Source organism: Bacillus rossius (assembly GCF_032445375.1).
Source record: "Bacillus rossius redtenbacheri isolate Brsri chromosome 4 unlocalized genomic scaffold, Brsri_v3 Brsri_v3_scf4_1, whole genome shotgun sequence".
Lineage (NCBI taxonomy): Eukaryota > Metazoa > Arthropoda > Insecta > Phasmatodea > Bacillidae > Bacillus > Bacillus rossius.
In genome coordinates this window covers 702843-719473 of record NW_026962010.1, presented here as the reverse complement: position 1 = coordinate 719473, position 16631 = coordinate 702843, and the positions used below count along the sequence as shown (strand labels likewise).

The following is a 16631-nucleotide window of genomic DNA, read 5'->3' as shown; positions in this document are numbered from 1 at the left end:
GCTTGTTTATTTATACCCGGGTGACGGCGGAGGACGGCTGAGGACCGCTCGGACGACCTCCAGGGACCGCCGACAGAGCGACGAGCGACTGTTCTGGTCCCCGCGCTGCTAGACACTGCAGTCGGCTCACCGGCTTTTCACCGTGGTTTAGGATAACTGCATGGGGACGCACCACAACGCCGAAATACCACAACACCGAAACTACAATAACGCCGAAAGCCATAACGCCGAATGCCAAATTGACCGCAACGCCGACAGCTAGAAAACTGCCGTGTACCACAACGCCGAATCACCACAACGCCGAAATACATTAACGCCGAAAAATGTCATTGCAGGACTGCCACAAAGGTTAGGTTAGGTAAGGTTATGCTAGGTTAGGCTAGCCTAGGTTAGGTTAGGTTGTGGTATTTAGGCGTTAAGATACATTTAAGAAACACGCACAAATTCATTCAGTTGTTTTTCATTTTGCTCCTGTGGCCCCCCTTCCCCGCAGCAACATTTGTCGGCGTTACTGTATTTCGGGGTTGTGGTAATTCGGCGTTGTGGTACACAGCAGTTTTCTAGCTGTCGGCGTTGCGGTCAATTTGGCATTCGGCGTTATGGTATTCGGCGTTATTGTACGTTCGGTGTTGTATTTCGGCGTCGTGGTAACGACCCTAACTGCATGTTCGTACCCTCTAAACTTTGCTCATTTACACGAAAACAACACTGCATCACTACAAAAACAGCGTTCGCAGTAACACTGGGCTCGGATTCCCACCCGGACATTTGCGCTTTGTGTTGCCCCAGTGCCTCCAGTAATTAAAGTTATTTGTAAACAGTTCCTTTGAATAGCCTACTAATATTAACTGCGCACATAGTAGGCATGATACAACAAAATATAGTCCCATTATTAAATAGTCTATTGCATTATATATTTTTAAAAAAAATTGCTTGAATGAAACATCAATTTAAAAAATCGAATTCATGCGCCAATTTTCGTAAGAAATACTCATTATTATCTCGTAAAACAAATTTCATGTATGCAAAAATATAACCACAGCCATGTGTTAGGAACTATTTATTGGCAGCTGATCTCTAGGGCCATGCATATTTCGCGAAAAGATTCCGAGGTTAGTTATAAGTTAAAACACTGTATCATCGGCTGTGTTTCGTGATTGGGTGAATTTCTTTCAGGCGCATGTAGATTGTTACAACGCCAATCACAGTGATTCAGTGAGAAGCAAACGCGTCCTGAGTGGCTCGGTCAAATAAGGCAACAACTTATCTCGCAGACGGCCGCCAATCACAAGGGAGGAAACCACTGGTGCCGGGTATACCTTGTTGCAGTCTAATAGGCGTTAAGATTTATTCGCGAAAAATGCCTGCCCCTACTGATCTCCAAGGAATATCTTGTAGAAGTAAGCAAAGTTTTTTTCAATGCAACCCCCCCCCCCCTCCTAGGTGCGTCGGCACGCGACGGAAGTCGTCTCGTGACCGGAAGTCGCCACACGGCGCTTGCACCGGCTACACGTGTCGTGCCTCACGCATGTTGGGGGGGGGGGGGACGCCAAGGAGGGGGAAGGGGTTCGAGACCAGACTGAGACCGGCTCCACAATGACGACGAAACGGAAAGAAGAAAAAAAAGTGTGCGCGAGCATTTCAGTACTTGCCACTGATGGTGTTCCGACTTTCTGTGTATATAGTTTGAGCATGTTTAGTGTAGTGTATAGACTTTGAACATTTTTAAACTTCCCGCCCTGCAGGGCATTGTGGTTGGTCACTCTGGAGTGGCCAGGAAGTAGGTTGGTGCACCTGCGCACAGGAAGAAGAAAAGTCTGATAATCAACATGGTGGTGAGTGGACGTTGGTTACTATCGCGACTCGTTTCAATCGAACTATAGTTGCCTACAAATGTTGCATCCGCTAACTATTTCAGTCCACATCTCTTCGTGCAACAGATGGTGTAACATCTAACAAATCGTAATACAAAATATGCATTAACATGAAGTAGCTTGGCTTCTGGGGGTTGTAGCCGCGTCCAAAGGCGAATGCATCACCGACGTTTCGGTCGACGTTGCAGTCGCCATCATCAGGGTACAGTTGGTAGGAAACCCCACCCTGATGATGGCGACTGCTATGTCGACCGAATTATATGTGTCCGCATGCGTGCCATTGTAGGTACCTGCTCCGTTGACAGAATTTCTTTTTTTCATTTGTAAAAAAAAATTAAAAATATTGTAAATTTGTGCAACACATTGCTATCGTTATTTTTGAATGCATGAAATACGGTTTGTTATGGGAAAAAAGTACTGAATATTTCTTGTCGATCTTACGAAAATTGCAGCATAATTTAAATTTTTAATGAATGTTTTATAACTTCATAAATTTTTTAACATGGAAAAGATCATCGAATATTTAAAAATTTGAATTTATTTGTTTTATATTTATGCTTATTAAGTGCCCATTAAATACTGGGAAGCTATTCAGGGAACGGTTTACAAATAAATTTCACTAATGTAGGTACTGGGGCAATACAGGGCAAGAATCCATTTACATGATTATTTCAGTTCCATTTACAACAATTTGTACAGTCTTCCGTGAGATCCGTGTCCGCTCGCAAGATCCGACCTAACTCCCGTGTCGTAGAACGAGCCTAATCTCGGCCCGGGGTTGCATTTCCATACCCTAGATTGACTCGCCGACGGGAGAGGCGTGGCCAATGAGAGCGCAGTTCAGACACGCGTCGGCGAGTCTGTCTAGGGTTTGGGAATACGCGGTCTGGCTGGGTCGCAAAATAAAGCGGCCGTGACGCGCAGCTAACGGCCCGCGACCAACCATGTCTTTTTTTTTCCTTCAGCGCGAGAACTAGCCCACGTGACATCTATATTCGTGCGCGCCTATTTGCGTGTGTTTCGAGCGGGGAGATAGGGAGAAATAACTAGAGACCTGCAAAATTCGCGGTTTCGATGGCTTTCAGGATAGACTGCACATACCCCTGTACACTCGGGCAAATAACGCAAGTTCATTGGCTGCCGACTTGTAAGTCGTCTCAGCTGGTTTATCTGTGATTCGATCCTTCTTTGGTTGAGGGTTTATAACTGGTTGAGATTCTTCCAGATGAACAGTAAGCCAATAGCAAAGTTATCTAGGAGGTATATGTGTTTGAATTCTAGCCTATCACCCAATGAATCAACGAATTTTGCAGGTCTCTAGAAATAACACATGTTTGTGTGGGCCTTCTACACTGTTCAGAACACTGGGTAAACGTTATCACGGAAGGCTATGATATAAATTATGTTGGTTGGTGGCGAGTTAGGAAAACTAGGTCTATGTATTGCCGGTTTATTGAAAACTTGCTGTTTTATTAGGTGGCCTACAGATATAGAAAATGAACACTGTGATAAAATTTCTGTATTTATAGCAATTTTAAAGTTTCACGCAATTTAACGCAAGCGATTACCCAGCCTACGCCTCGGTATATGGATGGAGATATACACAATTAGCTGAAGGTATATCTTCCAATAATGTTCATTCAAACGGTACGCATATGTTAACAGTGTTTAAATGACTGAACCTTATACTATGGGCCCAATAAGGAAATTTTTATAATTTAATGAATACTTTTTTTCTCTGAAGGGAAATAAACACATTTTTATTACCTAATTCAGTCACAAACCGTAATAAGTTACTGTGCGGGCTATATAAAAAAAACACAGGAACTGAAATGAATTTAAAATTGAAATTTTTCTGGAAAACAAATGCTTAGTTAGGTCTACATTCAGACCCTGAAGTTATTAATTTGTATTCAGAGGCCTACATTAAGACCCCGAAGTATGTTAATCCGTATTCAGAGCTTTTTCCCACTTGAAATTTGGCCAGGGTTGTACGTTATTTTTGAACACTCTCGAGCTAATTTTAGTTCAAGGCGGTTGGCAGCATTGGCCACCAGCCACGCTGAGTGACGCCGCCAAATACGCCACAGACTACACACCGGACAGCCCGCACAGCAGCAACATGTGCGAGAAGGCGACACGCAGCATGCAAGTCATGATTTACACTATAGACTCTACGTCTGGAGATGGTGATTTGTAGAGACCTGTAAAATTCGCGATTTCAAATCCCTAAAGGATAGACTCCCATGATACTCTATGCACTCGTGCAAATTACATCTGCTGATTGGTTACCGACTCCTAACACCTGTTGACTGGAATGATCGTGATTCGCTAATTCTTCTGTTAAAGATTTTTCATTGGCCCAGAGTCCTTCAGATAAACTGTGGCCCAATAACTGAAGCAAAATAACGTCAAAAGTATTTGGACTCTATCCTATCGCGAAATGAATCCGCGAATTTTACAGGTCTCTAGTGATTTGTTGCGAAAATGTTTTGGGTCAAGCTGGTCTGAAATCCATTGTAACTTCTTGTTACTCTCATGTTTGGAAGAAATTAATTTAATACGACGTAGTTATTTAAGGGCGAATACCGGACGTTTTATACAATCTTTGAATGATTATTACGATGGGGAAGATTGATTAAAAACATTTTAATGGATGTACCATAAATGGCGTATTTCCATTAAAACATTTTTTATCGGACTTTTTATATTGGAGTGTGTGTTTTTTCACTGGAGGAGTTACGTGCAGAATTAGCTTTTATCGTTGGTTTGAGCCAACAAGAAATTAATTACCTGTTGAAAAAATGAACCAGTCGTTTCAAAACGTACCAAACATATAACATTTTCTCTCGCGATAATTCGCCATCACTAGCAAGGCGACGCAATTTTAAACTTTCAATACAATTGACGATGTTATCTTTAAAAGATTTGTGCAATGGGAGTGCATGACTTGATGTAAGTTTTTGGACATACGCCATTGCTAAGAACTTTTTCTGTTTGAAGAAAAACTAATAAATAAAATAAATAAATAAAAATACTCAAAAAAAGACAAAAAACACACAAAATTAAGCAAACAATTGCTGTTGTCAACAAGGATATGAACACCACAAAATATTCCGAAACAGGAATATGGTCAGCAAACAAACAAAGAAAAACAAAGAAAAATGTACTAAGAGAACGAAAAAATCCCCACAAATGATGACAACACAAAAATATTGAAACCCAAAATAATTCAGAGTCGCACCTGTGTTTCCGTACCATGTGCGTCTCTGCCTGAGGACGGGAGCAGATAGCAGTTCCCGAAACGTCGCTTGTTTCTGTTTAGGTAAAACTATTGTATTTGTTTGTCTTTTCGTTTTGTCATGTTTTTTGTCTCGCTTCAACTGTTGTGCTGAATTATTTTGGGTTTCAATATTTTTGTGTTGTCATCATTTGTGGGGATTTTTTCGTTCTCTTAGTACATTTTTCTTTGTTTTTCTTTGTTTGTTTGCTGACCATATTCCTGTTTCGGAATATTTTGTGGTGTTCATATCCTTGTTGACAACAGCAATTGTTTGCTTAATTTTGTGTGTTTTTTGTCTTTTTTTGAGTATTTTTATTTATTTATTTTATTTATTAGTTTTTCTTCAAACAGAAAAAGTTCTTAGCAATGGCGTATGTCCAAAAACTTACATCAAGTCACAATTGACGATGCTGTTATTCCAACTTTCATTCCAGTGCAAGATATAAGAATAAAAAAAAACACTACTTCATTGACCGACCACATTCAACGTTGTCTTTTAAATAAGTCAAGTTGCCGAACCACGTGTTATGATTCATTATCAGTCGGAGATACTTAGCGTTTCTTCACGTTAAAATTAAGACACCCACCTACCTGGAGGTTTAAGGCCCAGGCACAAGAGATCTATAAAGGCGACACCGGCAAGAGTATCAAGTGTCCCGTCACCTCTACATGCAAGGCACTGAACTGGCGAAGGAATAAGACTATTAAGAGTGACTCTCTTATTGACAAGTACCTTAAAATATGAAAATCAATGGTCTGGAATATGTTATTTCTTACCCGGAAACCTCTGAAAATATACATTTTTTTTAGTAATTTCAGCAAGAGAATAACTGAAACTGAAACCCACGTAAAGTTTATTGCAGTCTGACATCATAATTTTAAGTATTTTTCACTAACGAAAAAATTAATTTCTTTAGTACCAAATGTAGACGAGTCAATAAATCAAACCGTGCTAAGGGCAAGGATTTTATTTGCTAAGTATGAGTTCAAAGTTGTGGACTATAAGTGCAATTTAAGTCGGTCATGATGTTAGTATCGTTAGTTCAAATGAATGCAATGTACGAACTGTCAGAAGCTACTTGTGGCAACACTGCCATGTTTTCTCGCAGAAATGCCCAATATACTTGATACGATCTCTCTGGGAAAAGCTATGAAGCATAGCCTTCAGTAGGGCAGTCCAACTATCCCTGAATAGACTGAACGGTAGGTTGGCAGTACAGGTTCTGAAAAAAAATTCGCGTCATGCCACTCGCAGGAAAGTTACGCAACAGGTCTTCGATGAATACAGTACGACGGACTACACGCTTGCCAACAGAGAAATCAGTTGTTGGCCTCACGGGTCGGCGCACCCGATGGTGTAGCGTCTATTAGCATAGGTAGATAGGTAGATAGCGTACTGGCTACTAAGGCCTTTGATGAGTGTTGTAACCGAGATCTCGAACAGCTGTGGGGATCGCAGGCAGAGTTAGGCCCTTTGTAACTTGGAAATGGAATCGTGTCAAAAGAAATTCCGACCCATTTAATAGCGCACATTACCTCAAATGTTTTGTAGCAAGTGCCCTACTTTACTGCTGTCTTTCATTATTTGTAATAACGGGTTGTACGTATAAACTAATTGCACGATCGATAAAGAGCTTTATAGTTTTAGCGTAAATTATCTAACAAAATTTATTAATAATTAAAGATATCACTAAAAAGAAAATAAGTCAAAATACAGATTAATCTATTTTACTATTTCGCGAGTCAGTGATATTGCTATGTTGATAGAACAGAGTTAAAAAAAATAGCACACATCTGCACTGAATTGACAATTGTTAAGGTTTAAACTTACACGTAGCAATTTGGATGGACTTTAAAATCGAAAAGAATTAATTATAAAGGTTTAATTTTAGATAGAAATCGCGAGTCTGCTTTGTTAGTATGCTTATGACTTTAGAACTCTTAAGTAATTTTGAGATAACTTCTTTTAATTGTTAGCTTAAAGCCCCTATGAATATTCTATTTAAGGCACTCGTCATTACACAAGATATATTAATGTAAACAAAGGAGATAAAGCTTTGAAGGCCAAATCAGCTGTTATCTATTATGTTATTTATTATTATATTTATTATGTTATGTTATTTTAGACCATAAGTTCTGTTTTTGGTTTATACATTTTTACTTATTTTACTAACTTTTAATGTTTGTCACGGATAAAGCCATTTTTCTTAAAGAAACGACATAATTATATACGTGGCTAAGTGAACTAGTAGCCTAAACATTGTTTCGAAATAGAAAAAACCCATCGTCATTCGGGAAAAATATAGTTTTAAACCACTTTGACCATGTTAACACCATGCCGACAAAATATTAAAATAAATAATCAGCAACCATAGATAGTTAACATAATTATAAGAACCCTTTAATTCGTAGATTCATAAAATATTTCCGTTTTCCTTAACATGTTTTGCTGCCATAGTGCTGTAGATATGGATGGAAACAACTACCACATTTATTTTTTTTATTAAAATCGGTGCACATTGTAGATTTTCAATTTGCGTTGTTACAGTTCAGAGCATCGGTGCAAAATTATAAGAAAATAGCTTAATAAACATATCAGATTTTATTTTTATACACCCAGAGGACTAATATTGCATTCACTACTTCAGGTTTCACGCGTTAAATAAAACTGGTGCAAGGTAAACATTTTTTCTGACAGTTTAAACGGCAACAATACATGATCTTGACGATCGCGGCTTAGGCCTACTAAATAATAGTCATTTAAAGGCGAGCCTGGAACGCTAAAACAACGAAGAGAGATTGACACGCGGTGGGTCATTGATCTCTGTGCAGGGACGTAAGCAAAGGGGATATAGGGGGATATCCCCCCCCCCCCTTGTTTATACAAAAAAAATTATTAATACCACTAACAAAAGCAATGAAAATGAAAGTAAAACAGCGAACAAAGTGAGTATGCTCCCCCCCCCCCCCTTCCCCCCCAGCCCCCAAAAGGACATTAAATCCTGTCTCTGCAGAAGTCTCGTGTTATTACTTACATATAGGCATAGGCGGCTGGCTCCAGGGCAGAGCAAGCCGGGCAATCGCCCGTACTTTTAATTTTAATTTTTGATTTGTTTGTCTAGTCTTCCGTTAAAAATATGGACATAAAGTAAAAACGAAAAAAAAAAAAAATTATCTTGTAACTTAATGTGCTTGTCAATAGAATCATGATTTCGTATTAGAAAAAAAATTTCTAAGATTTTATTGTTACGTATAAACACGCGATTCTGCAGGAAATTTGATCGTATAAAACTGACCTGAGGTTTATTAACCAGGAAAACATATCAATCAATACCTTCTAAAATAAACTGGCAAACCCAACGTTGAAATTTAAGTTACAGGTTGGGTTGGAAATAGTGTTTGAAAAAATACTTTTTTTTTTGTTTTTTTTTTTAATTTTCCGTCCGAGGGTCTCCATAAAAGCAAATAACCCAGGACCACGCAAAAGTCTAGAACCACCATTGCTTATTCGTTACTCTCTTCGTTTGCGCATTTAGGCCACTCGCAACACGCACAAACAATGGGAGGTCCAGTTCCGTGTAAACAACGGCGAAGACGCTGATGCAACACGTCGTGACAATGCTGCAGAAAAACATTTAGAGCAACGCCAGACCTCGCTTCCGGCTTCGGGCGTACGCCGAGTCGAATAACAAGAACCACGGAAAGAAAACATTACCGGACAGGTATACCGCGCGTGTAGGCCCAGCTACAGACGAACTAACATTCAGTCTCGTATGAAAATAGGCACAAACCACCAGAAAGTCGGTTGAGAAAGTAAAGACTTACCTGATTGCCGATGAAGAACTTGTAATTAGCCGTCTGAGAAGGCATGACGTCGTTCGTCTTTCGTCGTTCGTTTCAGGCGGTCGAATGGAGGAAGAACTCTTCAGGCTTGTTTTAGACGACGGAACAACCAAATCAATTAAACCACAGTGCGAAAAATGAAAATCACTTTTTTTTTAAGAAACGACTAGTGGCAACACTGCTGCGTAATAAGGTCCGCAGACTCCGGATTGAAGCTGCCACCCGCGCTGGACCGAGTCGGGATTACGAACAGGGATTACCACACTCGCTCGCCATCTCTTTATATCGAGGCAACGCGCCAGCGATGGTTCCTCCGCCGGCCGCGGCGTCGCGCCACGGTCGCAGCCAATAGCGCGCCGGGACCCCCTCCCCTTCCCCTCCCCCAACCAGGCGAGTTCAACCGAGGCCCGCGCCGGTGAATCAACAGTGTTGCCGTCGTGTTTTGTTTTGAATTCGCGCGCTGCTCTCGCCGCTTCGTCACTCGCGTCTTAGCGAGAACCATCATCAGTAGAGACCTGCAAAATTCGCGGATTCATTCGGTGATAGGCTAGAATTCAAACACATATACCTCTTTGATAATTTTGCTATTGGCTTACTGTTCATCTGGACGAATTTCAACCAGTTATAAAGCCTCAACCACTTACAAGTCTCAACGACTTACAAGTCGGCAGCCAATGAACTTGCGTTATTTGCCTGAGTGTACAGGGGTATGTGCAGTCTATCCTGAAGGCCATCGAAACCGCGAATTTTGCAGGTCTCTATCATTGGTTACTTTACAGTCGTACACACGGCTATCCCGAGGTGCTGCGATCTGCCAAAGGCTGTGTTTTTCGTGGATGTTAATCGTCACATTAATAATTCAGCAACGAAGCAAGTGTCTGCGTTTCAGAATTGATTAGTTGATAAAACTGTCATTAGACCGTTTTAACTTACTGAATTAATATCGTACCATTTTCAATTTCATAATTTTGTTTTTAGTTGTTGGTATCAATGTAGCTAAAACTAAAACTAATACTAACACCCATGTTTCTTTTTTTTGCAATATGTTAATAAAAACTCTCATGTAGCCTATCTAGAGACCTGTAAAATTCGCGATTTCAAATCCCTAAAGGATAGACTCCATGATCCTCTACGCACTCGTGCAAATTATATCTGCTGATTGGTTACCGACTCGTAACACCTGTTGACTGGAATGATCGTGATTCGCTAATTCTTCTGTTAAAGATTTTTCATTGGCCCAGAGTCCTTCAGATAAACTGTGGGCCAATTGCTGAAGCAAAATAATGTCAAAAGTATTTGGACTTTATCCTATCGCGAAATGAATCCGCGAATTTTACAGGTCTCTACGCTATAATGTACTAAGTTTCAATTCAATAATTGGCCTCAGACTCTTAACATCGTTGTTAAGGAAAGATACATTATGACTGGCTGAGATCAACGTTCATACCACGGCCGAAGAAAAGCAACTCCTTAAGGTGTGATGACTATCGTACTATTGTATGATTAGTTTGATGTCTCACGTAGTCAAAATATTTTTAAGAATCGTACATACCCAGATTTACAAGGAATGGTAATCTAATGTGGATAAACTCCAGTTAGGCTTCCGAAATGGGATTGGCACGCGTGAAGCACTCTTCTTCAGTGTACTAGTGCAGATGTGTATGCCTGTTTCATCGACTATAAAAAAAATAAACCTCGACTGCGCGAGATGTGGAACAACGGTAGAGTTTGGTGATCAACTGGCACTGAAAGAAACGATTCACGCATTATCAGCACGCTGTACTGGGATCAGACCACAGATGTCAGAACTGACCAAGGAACATCAGAAGCGACTGCAAGTCAAGTAAGGTCAGGGAAGTGCTCACGGAAGAAATCAGCGGGATCGTTATAAATGGAAAGGTAATCAACAATATCATATACGATGATGACACTGTTGTCATATCAAATTAACTACCTGAGCTCCAACGTACAATAGCCAGTTTATTCCAAAGCAGTGAAGAGTTCAGCCAGTTTGTCAACACTTCCAAGACCAAAGATGCAGACTTCTCCAAGAGAAAAATCCCGGCAATCCTGTCAATAAAAGGCAATAACATCGAACAAGTAACCTTCTTCAAATACTCGGGATTTGTGATTGCAAGAGAGAGAGAGAGAGAGAAAGAAAGAGAGAGAGAGAGAATCTAGAATAGAACACGCCAGGAGACAATTTATTAGCACGAAACAACTCTTTGTAAGATCGGATCTTAGTGTGCAACTGAGAATGCGAATGTTCTCCGGTTTTCTCTACAGATGCGAAAACTGGACCCAATGACCAAAATCTAGAGAAAATTAATTTATGGCTTGGAAATGTATCTAATATCGCTGTCTCTTACACGTACTGTAGGTGCTGAAATTATCAAACAACGAATTTCTTCTGTAGGATGAAGAAGAAAAAAAGCACTGCTGCTCCCTATGCATAGGGACTGGAAAAATTCGCAATTTCAATGACCACTAGGATAGACTCCACGATTCTCTATGTACTCGGGCAACTATCACCTGGTCATTGGCTACCGACTCGGGACACCTGTTTACTGCGATTCTTATGAGACGATACTTCTTTTGTTGAGTTTTTGCCATTGGCTCAGAGTCCTTCAGGTAAATTGCGGTCCAATCACTGACGCAGCATTAAACAAAACGAGTTTGGATTCCAGCCTGTCTCGAAAGGAATCCGCGAATTTTTCCGGTCTCTACCTATGAAGCAAAGGAAAGCAGAATATATGGAACACATTATGAGAGGCGAGAGATACCAGCTACTGCAACTCATCACTGAAGTGAAGATGTCTGTTGGGAGGAGGAGGAAGGGCACTCGGAGATGGTACAAAGAAGCTGTCCATACTGCAACATCACGTCCAGACATCACGACCACAAACCTCCGTTAGGAGAAGGCGCCTTAATAATTGACTATTGAAATAAAAATAAAATCATTGTGTTACAAACATGCAGGAATGATAAACCGGACGTCCAAGTGAGGTGACGCAATGCTGCAACATTGGACTCGCACTTATGACCCGGCTTCAGTTCTCAGTCAATCCATTTATTATTTTCGCTTGTCTACTGTTTAGCGCAATTACGGCAGGTGAATACTGTGGCGCACAGAATAAATATTCCTGTACTTTTACAAAAGATTCAATTGGAAAACAAGTTGTCACGAAATAGTTTGTAATACTACAAGAAATATATTGTAACTTTTGCACAACACTTGGCTATGGTTATTTTTGCATATATGAAACAAGTTAATACTGAGTATTTCTTGCGATTATTGGTGCATGATTTTATATCTTAATTTACGTTTCGTTCAAGCATAAAATTTTAAAAACCCTAGAATATATGATCGAATATTCCACAATTATTGTTGTTATCGTGCTTATTATGTGCGCTGTTGATACTAGAAAAAGGGGAACGGCTCGCAAATATTTTTTTTACAAAGCATATATTTCCCGGGTAAGGATCCGAAACCAGTATTAACTGCGAACACTTGTTTTGTAGTGACGCAATTGCTTTAATGTACAAATGTAGAAATATTTGTAATTTTGCATGGGTTGTTTCTGTTCCATGCTGAAGGTACGATGCTGACTCCCCAGGTGGCAGCGACGCCGCATGGCTGGCCACTAGCTCGACGCCGGAGCCCCACTCTGTGACGTGGGAGGACCGCTCGGCCAGGAGCCAGGAGTCATATCCCGCACATCTGCGGAGCTGCGGGTGACGTCAGCGGGAGACCTCGTGGGCTGGAGACAGGCTGTGGGACTTCTCTCCCGCCTGACACCACGGCGGGATAAATATATAATATAATAATGTATAATATAATAATATATAATAATATAATATATATAATTAAAATCAATTAAACAAAAACTAAAGTCAACTTTAATACTAATTTAAAAATTCACCAAACAATATTAAACTCAAATTTAAAGTTTAACCGAAATACATACATATATATATATATATATATATATTTCTGTTAAACTTAATATTTGAGTTTAATATTGTGTTTTGTGAATTTTTAAATTAGTATTTAAGTTTACTTTAATTTTTGTTTAATTGATTTTAATTTTGGGAACTTTTAGTTGCACTCTGGAGAGTTTTGGTTACGGTTGGTAACAGTTTTTAAAACGGTGATAGTTTGTGTATTAATTTTTGTTGGGTCACTTTAAAATTTATTATAAGTTTTCTAAACGTAATTAAGTAACAGACAGTTCATCAGATTTGGACGAAGTTTTGAACTTAAAGGGTGAAAAAAAAAAAGTACGACATCAAGTGTCGCGGGAGAAGTGGTTGACTGCGCCACCGCTAGGGGCGGGACGGCGCGGAAGGGGAGGCCGATGACGTCACCCGCGCGTAAGGCGGATTTGTGTCGTGCATGACGGGACTCGGCCGTGGACTGTCGTCGAAGCCGCGTGCACTGCCCGGCGAATCACGTCTGCCAGGACTTGTTAAAGGCACGGCCGGACTTGGTTGCCAGGGGCCCGCGTGAGGATGACAGCATGCGTGGCGTCTCGCTTGGATCTCGGTTTGGACAATACTAAAGGTTTTTGACGTGACAACGTCTAATAAATCGATGAACGCCGGCCGCACGCACGAAAAAGTGTCCCGTTACGCACATTGTCCCGTTACGATGTGTCCCGTTACGCTCATTGTACGCTTGCGCCGCATCTATCTCTCTTACACTCGATTGGAACAACCATAGATTTGATTTTTTTCGAGGCACATTAAACTTGAAACACTCCCATTCGTTTCCTACTTTTCCTGTCATCGTCCTATCCTTAACAGAATAACACAGATTGGAAGAAGTTAAATAGCAAACATGTATAAAAGTTATAGTTAAAATAATATTTTCGTTAAAGTAATAAACAATTTTAATTAATGAGTGCAAATAAAAGTAAATTTATCAATTAAATTGTACATTTAATTTCACTCCTTTGTATCCATACAAAATAGTCATAATTCAATAAACGTGATTCAATATTATTCATAAAAGTATGCAATCATTTCATCAATGTTTTGCTATGACGTTGTCACGTTAATTTATCGTCTGTAAACCGACTTAACAGACAACCAATTATATGTAATTTTCCTTTAATTCAAATCATGTTTTTACGATTACCGTAATATAAATGTAAATATTTTAGAAATTTGATTAGGCGAAAGAGCACTGAGTGCTGGAGTGTCTTGTTGTAAACACCAAAAAAACTGTAAAGAGTAAATATGTGAATAATAAAAACCTAGTGAATTTGAAATTATCTGTTTGTGACGCCTGATTTCCTTCGCTTCCCACCGCGCGAGCAACCAAGTCCTGCAGATAGAGCTTGAACTCCGTGGCGACCGTCAGATGTGCGGCGCTCCTATTTGACTGTCTGTCTGCACGCGATGTCGTAGAGACCTGCAAAATTCGCGGATTCATTCGGTGATAGGCTAGAATTCAAACACATATACCTCTTAGATAATTTTGCTATTGGCTTACTGTTCATCTGGACGAATCTCAACCAGTTATAAACCCTCAACCAAAGAAGGATCGAATCACAGACAAACCAGCTGAGACGACTTACAAGTCGGCAGCCAATGAACTTGCGTTATTTGCCCGAGTGTACAGGGGTATGTGTAGTCTATCCTGAAGGCCATCGAAACCGCGAATTTTGCAGGTCTCTAGCGAAGTGTAACGAATTATTGGCGCGTGCAGTGAACGTAGATTTTTTTGAATAGGACTTCCCAAATAACGACTAGGAAATACGTAACAGTAATTTTTGTCCTTGGCGAAGTAAAAAAAAGTAAATTCACCTTTCCTCCAGTTTAAGACTGTTTGCTATAAGACCAAAGTCGGCCGTGAAATGGACAGTGTGCTATTTAAATGAAGTCCCGGGTCATAAATAGGAAATTTTTTAATCTTAGTAAGATAAAGTTTTTTAAAACGTTTTATTGTTAATTTTCATAAGGCCACTGTGTTAGTATTTTTTTAAACAAGTGTACGAAATAGTATGTTTGAGAATAATTGTGAGTATTTATTGACCAGAAAAACTGCCAAATGTCGATTCCGAAATGTTAAAATTAGCTGGAATGCACTCCAGTGGCTTAGCCACGATTTGGGTTCGGGTGTGCACAAGTTTTTGTTAGAAGACCTAAATTTTATAGATGCAAATTTTTTTTTTACTTACACATATTGCCTCAGAATGCACGTACACACACATACACGCAAATAAAGGTTTCTCGAGATGTTTACCAAAATGTAGAGCCACGATTATTTCAAGGATTCGTTGGGTAGTAAAGTAGACTTGAAGAAAATACGCATCAGCTTCGTGTCGATGACTGGACTGCAGTGTCCTTGACACGCCCTTGACGACCCCTAGCCAGTTATAAACAAGGAGGAGAAGTGTTTAACCAATCATGTAGGGTTGCCAAAGGATGTGAACATTGTTATCAACCAATAAGCGTTAAGTAGGTTCTATTATTAGAGACAGGAAAAATTCGAGGGTTCATTTTGTGATATGCTAAAATTAAAATAATTATACCGTTGTGCTGCTTCTGCTATTGGTTCACTGTTAATATGTAGGACTCTTGGCCAATTAGAGATCACCAGTCAAAGAAGTATCCAATCACAAGTTACCCACTTGAGACGCAGCAATATTCCGCACCCAATGAACAGGCGCAGTTTGTCCAAGTAGGCAGAGGATAGTGAAGTCTATCCTGAAGGTCATTGAACTCGCGAATTTTTCCAGTCTCTACTGGTGAGTTCTGAAATACTAGCTTACGTTTTATTTTTTACATCCATGGTTTCTAATGGGTCTAGGTATAGACTGAATGTGCTTGTTTACTATAGCTGCGGGCGCGGGTAATGTCTGTAGTCCGTGAACCAACCAAGCCACGAAGTGTGTGGTCTCGCCGCGGGGGATACGAGTCCTGGGTGCCTGGGCGTGTGTGGCGCGGATGAGGCATCAACCACACACGAGCATCCCAGCTGACTTTCACTGGACTCGTCGACGACCTTCGCCTCCGGACGGACGTGTGACCTTGGAGGGAGACCCCCCAGGGGCGAGGTCACAGCGTCCTCCCCGTGCCCCCCACCCCTCCCGGCACAGATGTGATTACCAGCGGCCAGGATTCGCAAGAGGGGGGTTCGCGGGAATTCAGGGGGCCCGGGAGAGTTTTGCTCGCGTGGGTAAACAACACGTCATCTCTGGATATGGTGATTGTAATGTTTTTTGACGTGACAACGTCTAATAAATCGATGAACGCCGGCTGCACGCACGAAAAAGTGTCCCGTTACGCACATTGCCCCGTTACGCTCATTGTACGCTTGCGCCGCATCTATCTCTCTTCCACTCGATTGGAACAACCATCGATTTGACTTTTTCGAGGCACATTAAACTTGAAACACTTCCATTCGTTTCCTACTTTTCCTATCATCGTCCTATCCTTAACAGAATAACACAGATTGGAAGAAGTTAAATAGCAAACGTGTATAAAAGTTATAGTTAAATAATCTCTTCGTTAAAGTAATAAACATATTTGAATTAATGAGTGCAAATAAAAGTAAATTTATCAATTAAATTATAGATTTCATTTCACTCCTTCTTTGTATCCATACAAAGTAGTGATAATTC

The 16631-nt window shown here is 40.4% G+C and overlaps 1 protein-coding gene across 6 annotated transcripts in view; it reads right to left on the bottom strand.

The window, feature by feature from the left end:
• LOC134541656 (NAD(+) hydrolase sarm1) overlaps positions 1-16631 on the bottom strand; it is a 568468-nt gene that overhangs the window by 175561 nt on the left and 376276 nt on the right. The window contains exon 1 of one of the 6 annotated variants that reach the window (XM_063385252.1): positions 8983-9266. The exons of the other annotated variants lie outside the window; for them this stretch is intronic. Within the exon in view, the coding sequence (XP_063241322.1) occupies positions 8983-9027 (45 nt within the window). The 5' untranslated portion in view covers positions 9028-9266. Of the gene's footprint in view, positions 1-8982; positions 9267-16631 lie in introns of those variants that run through there. 6 annotated transcript variants of the gene reach the window in all.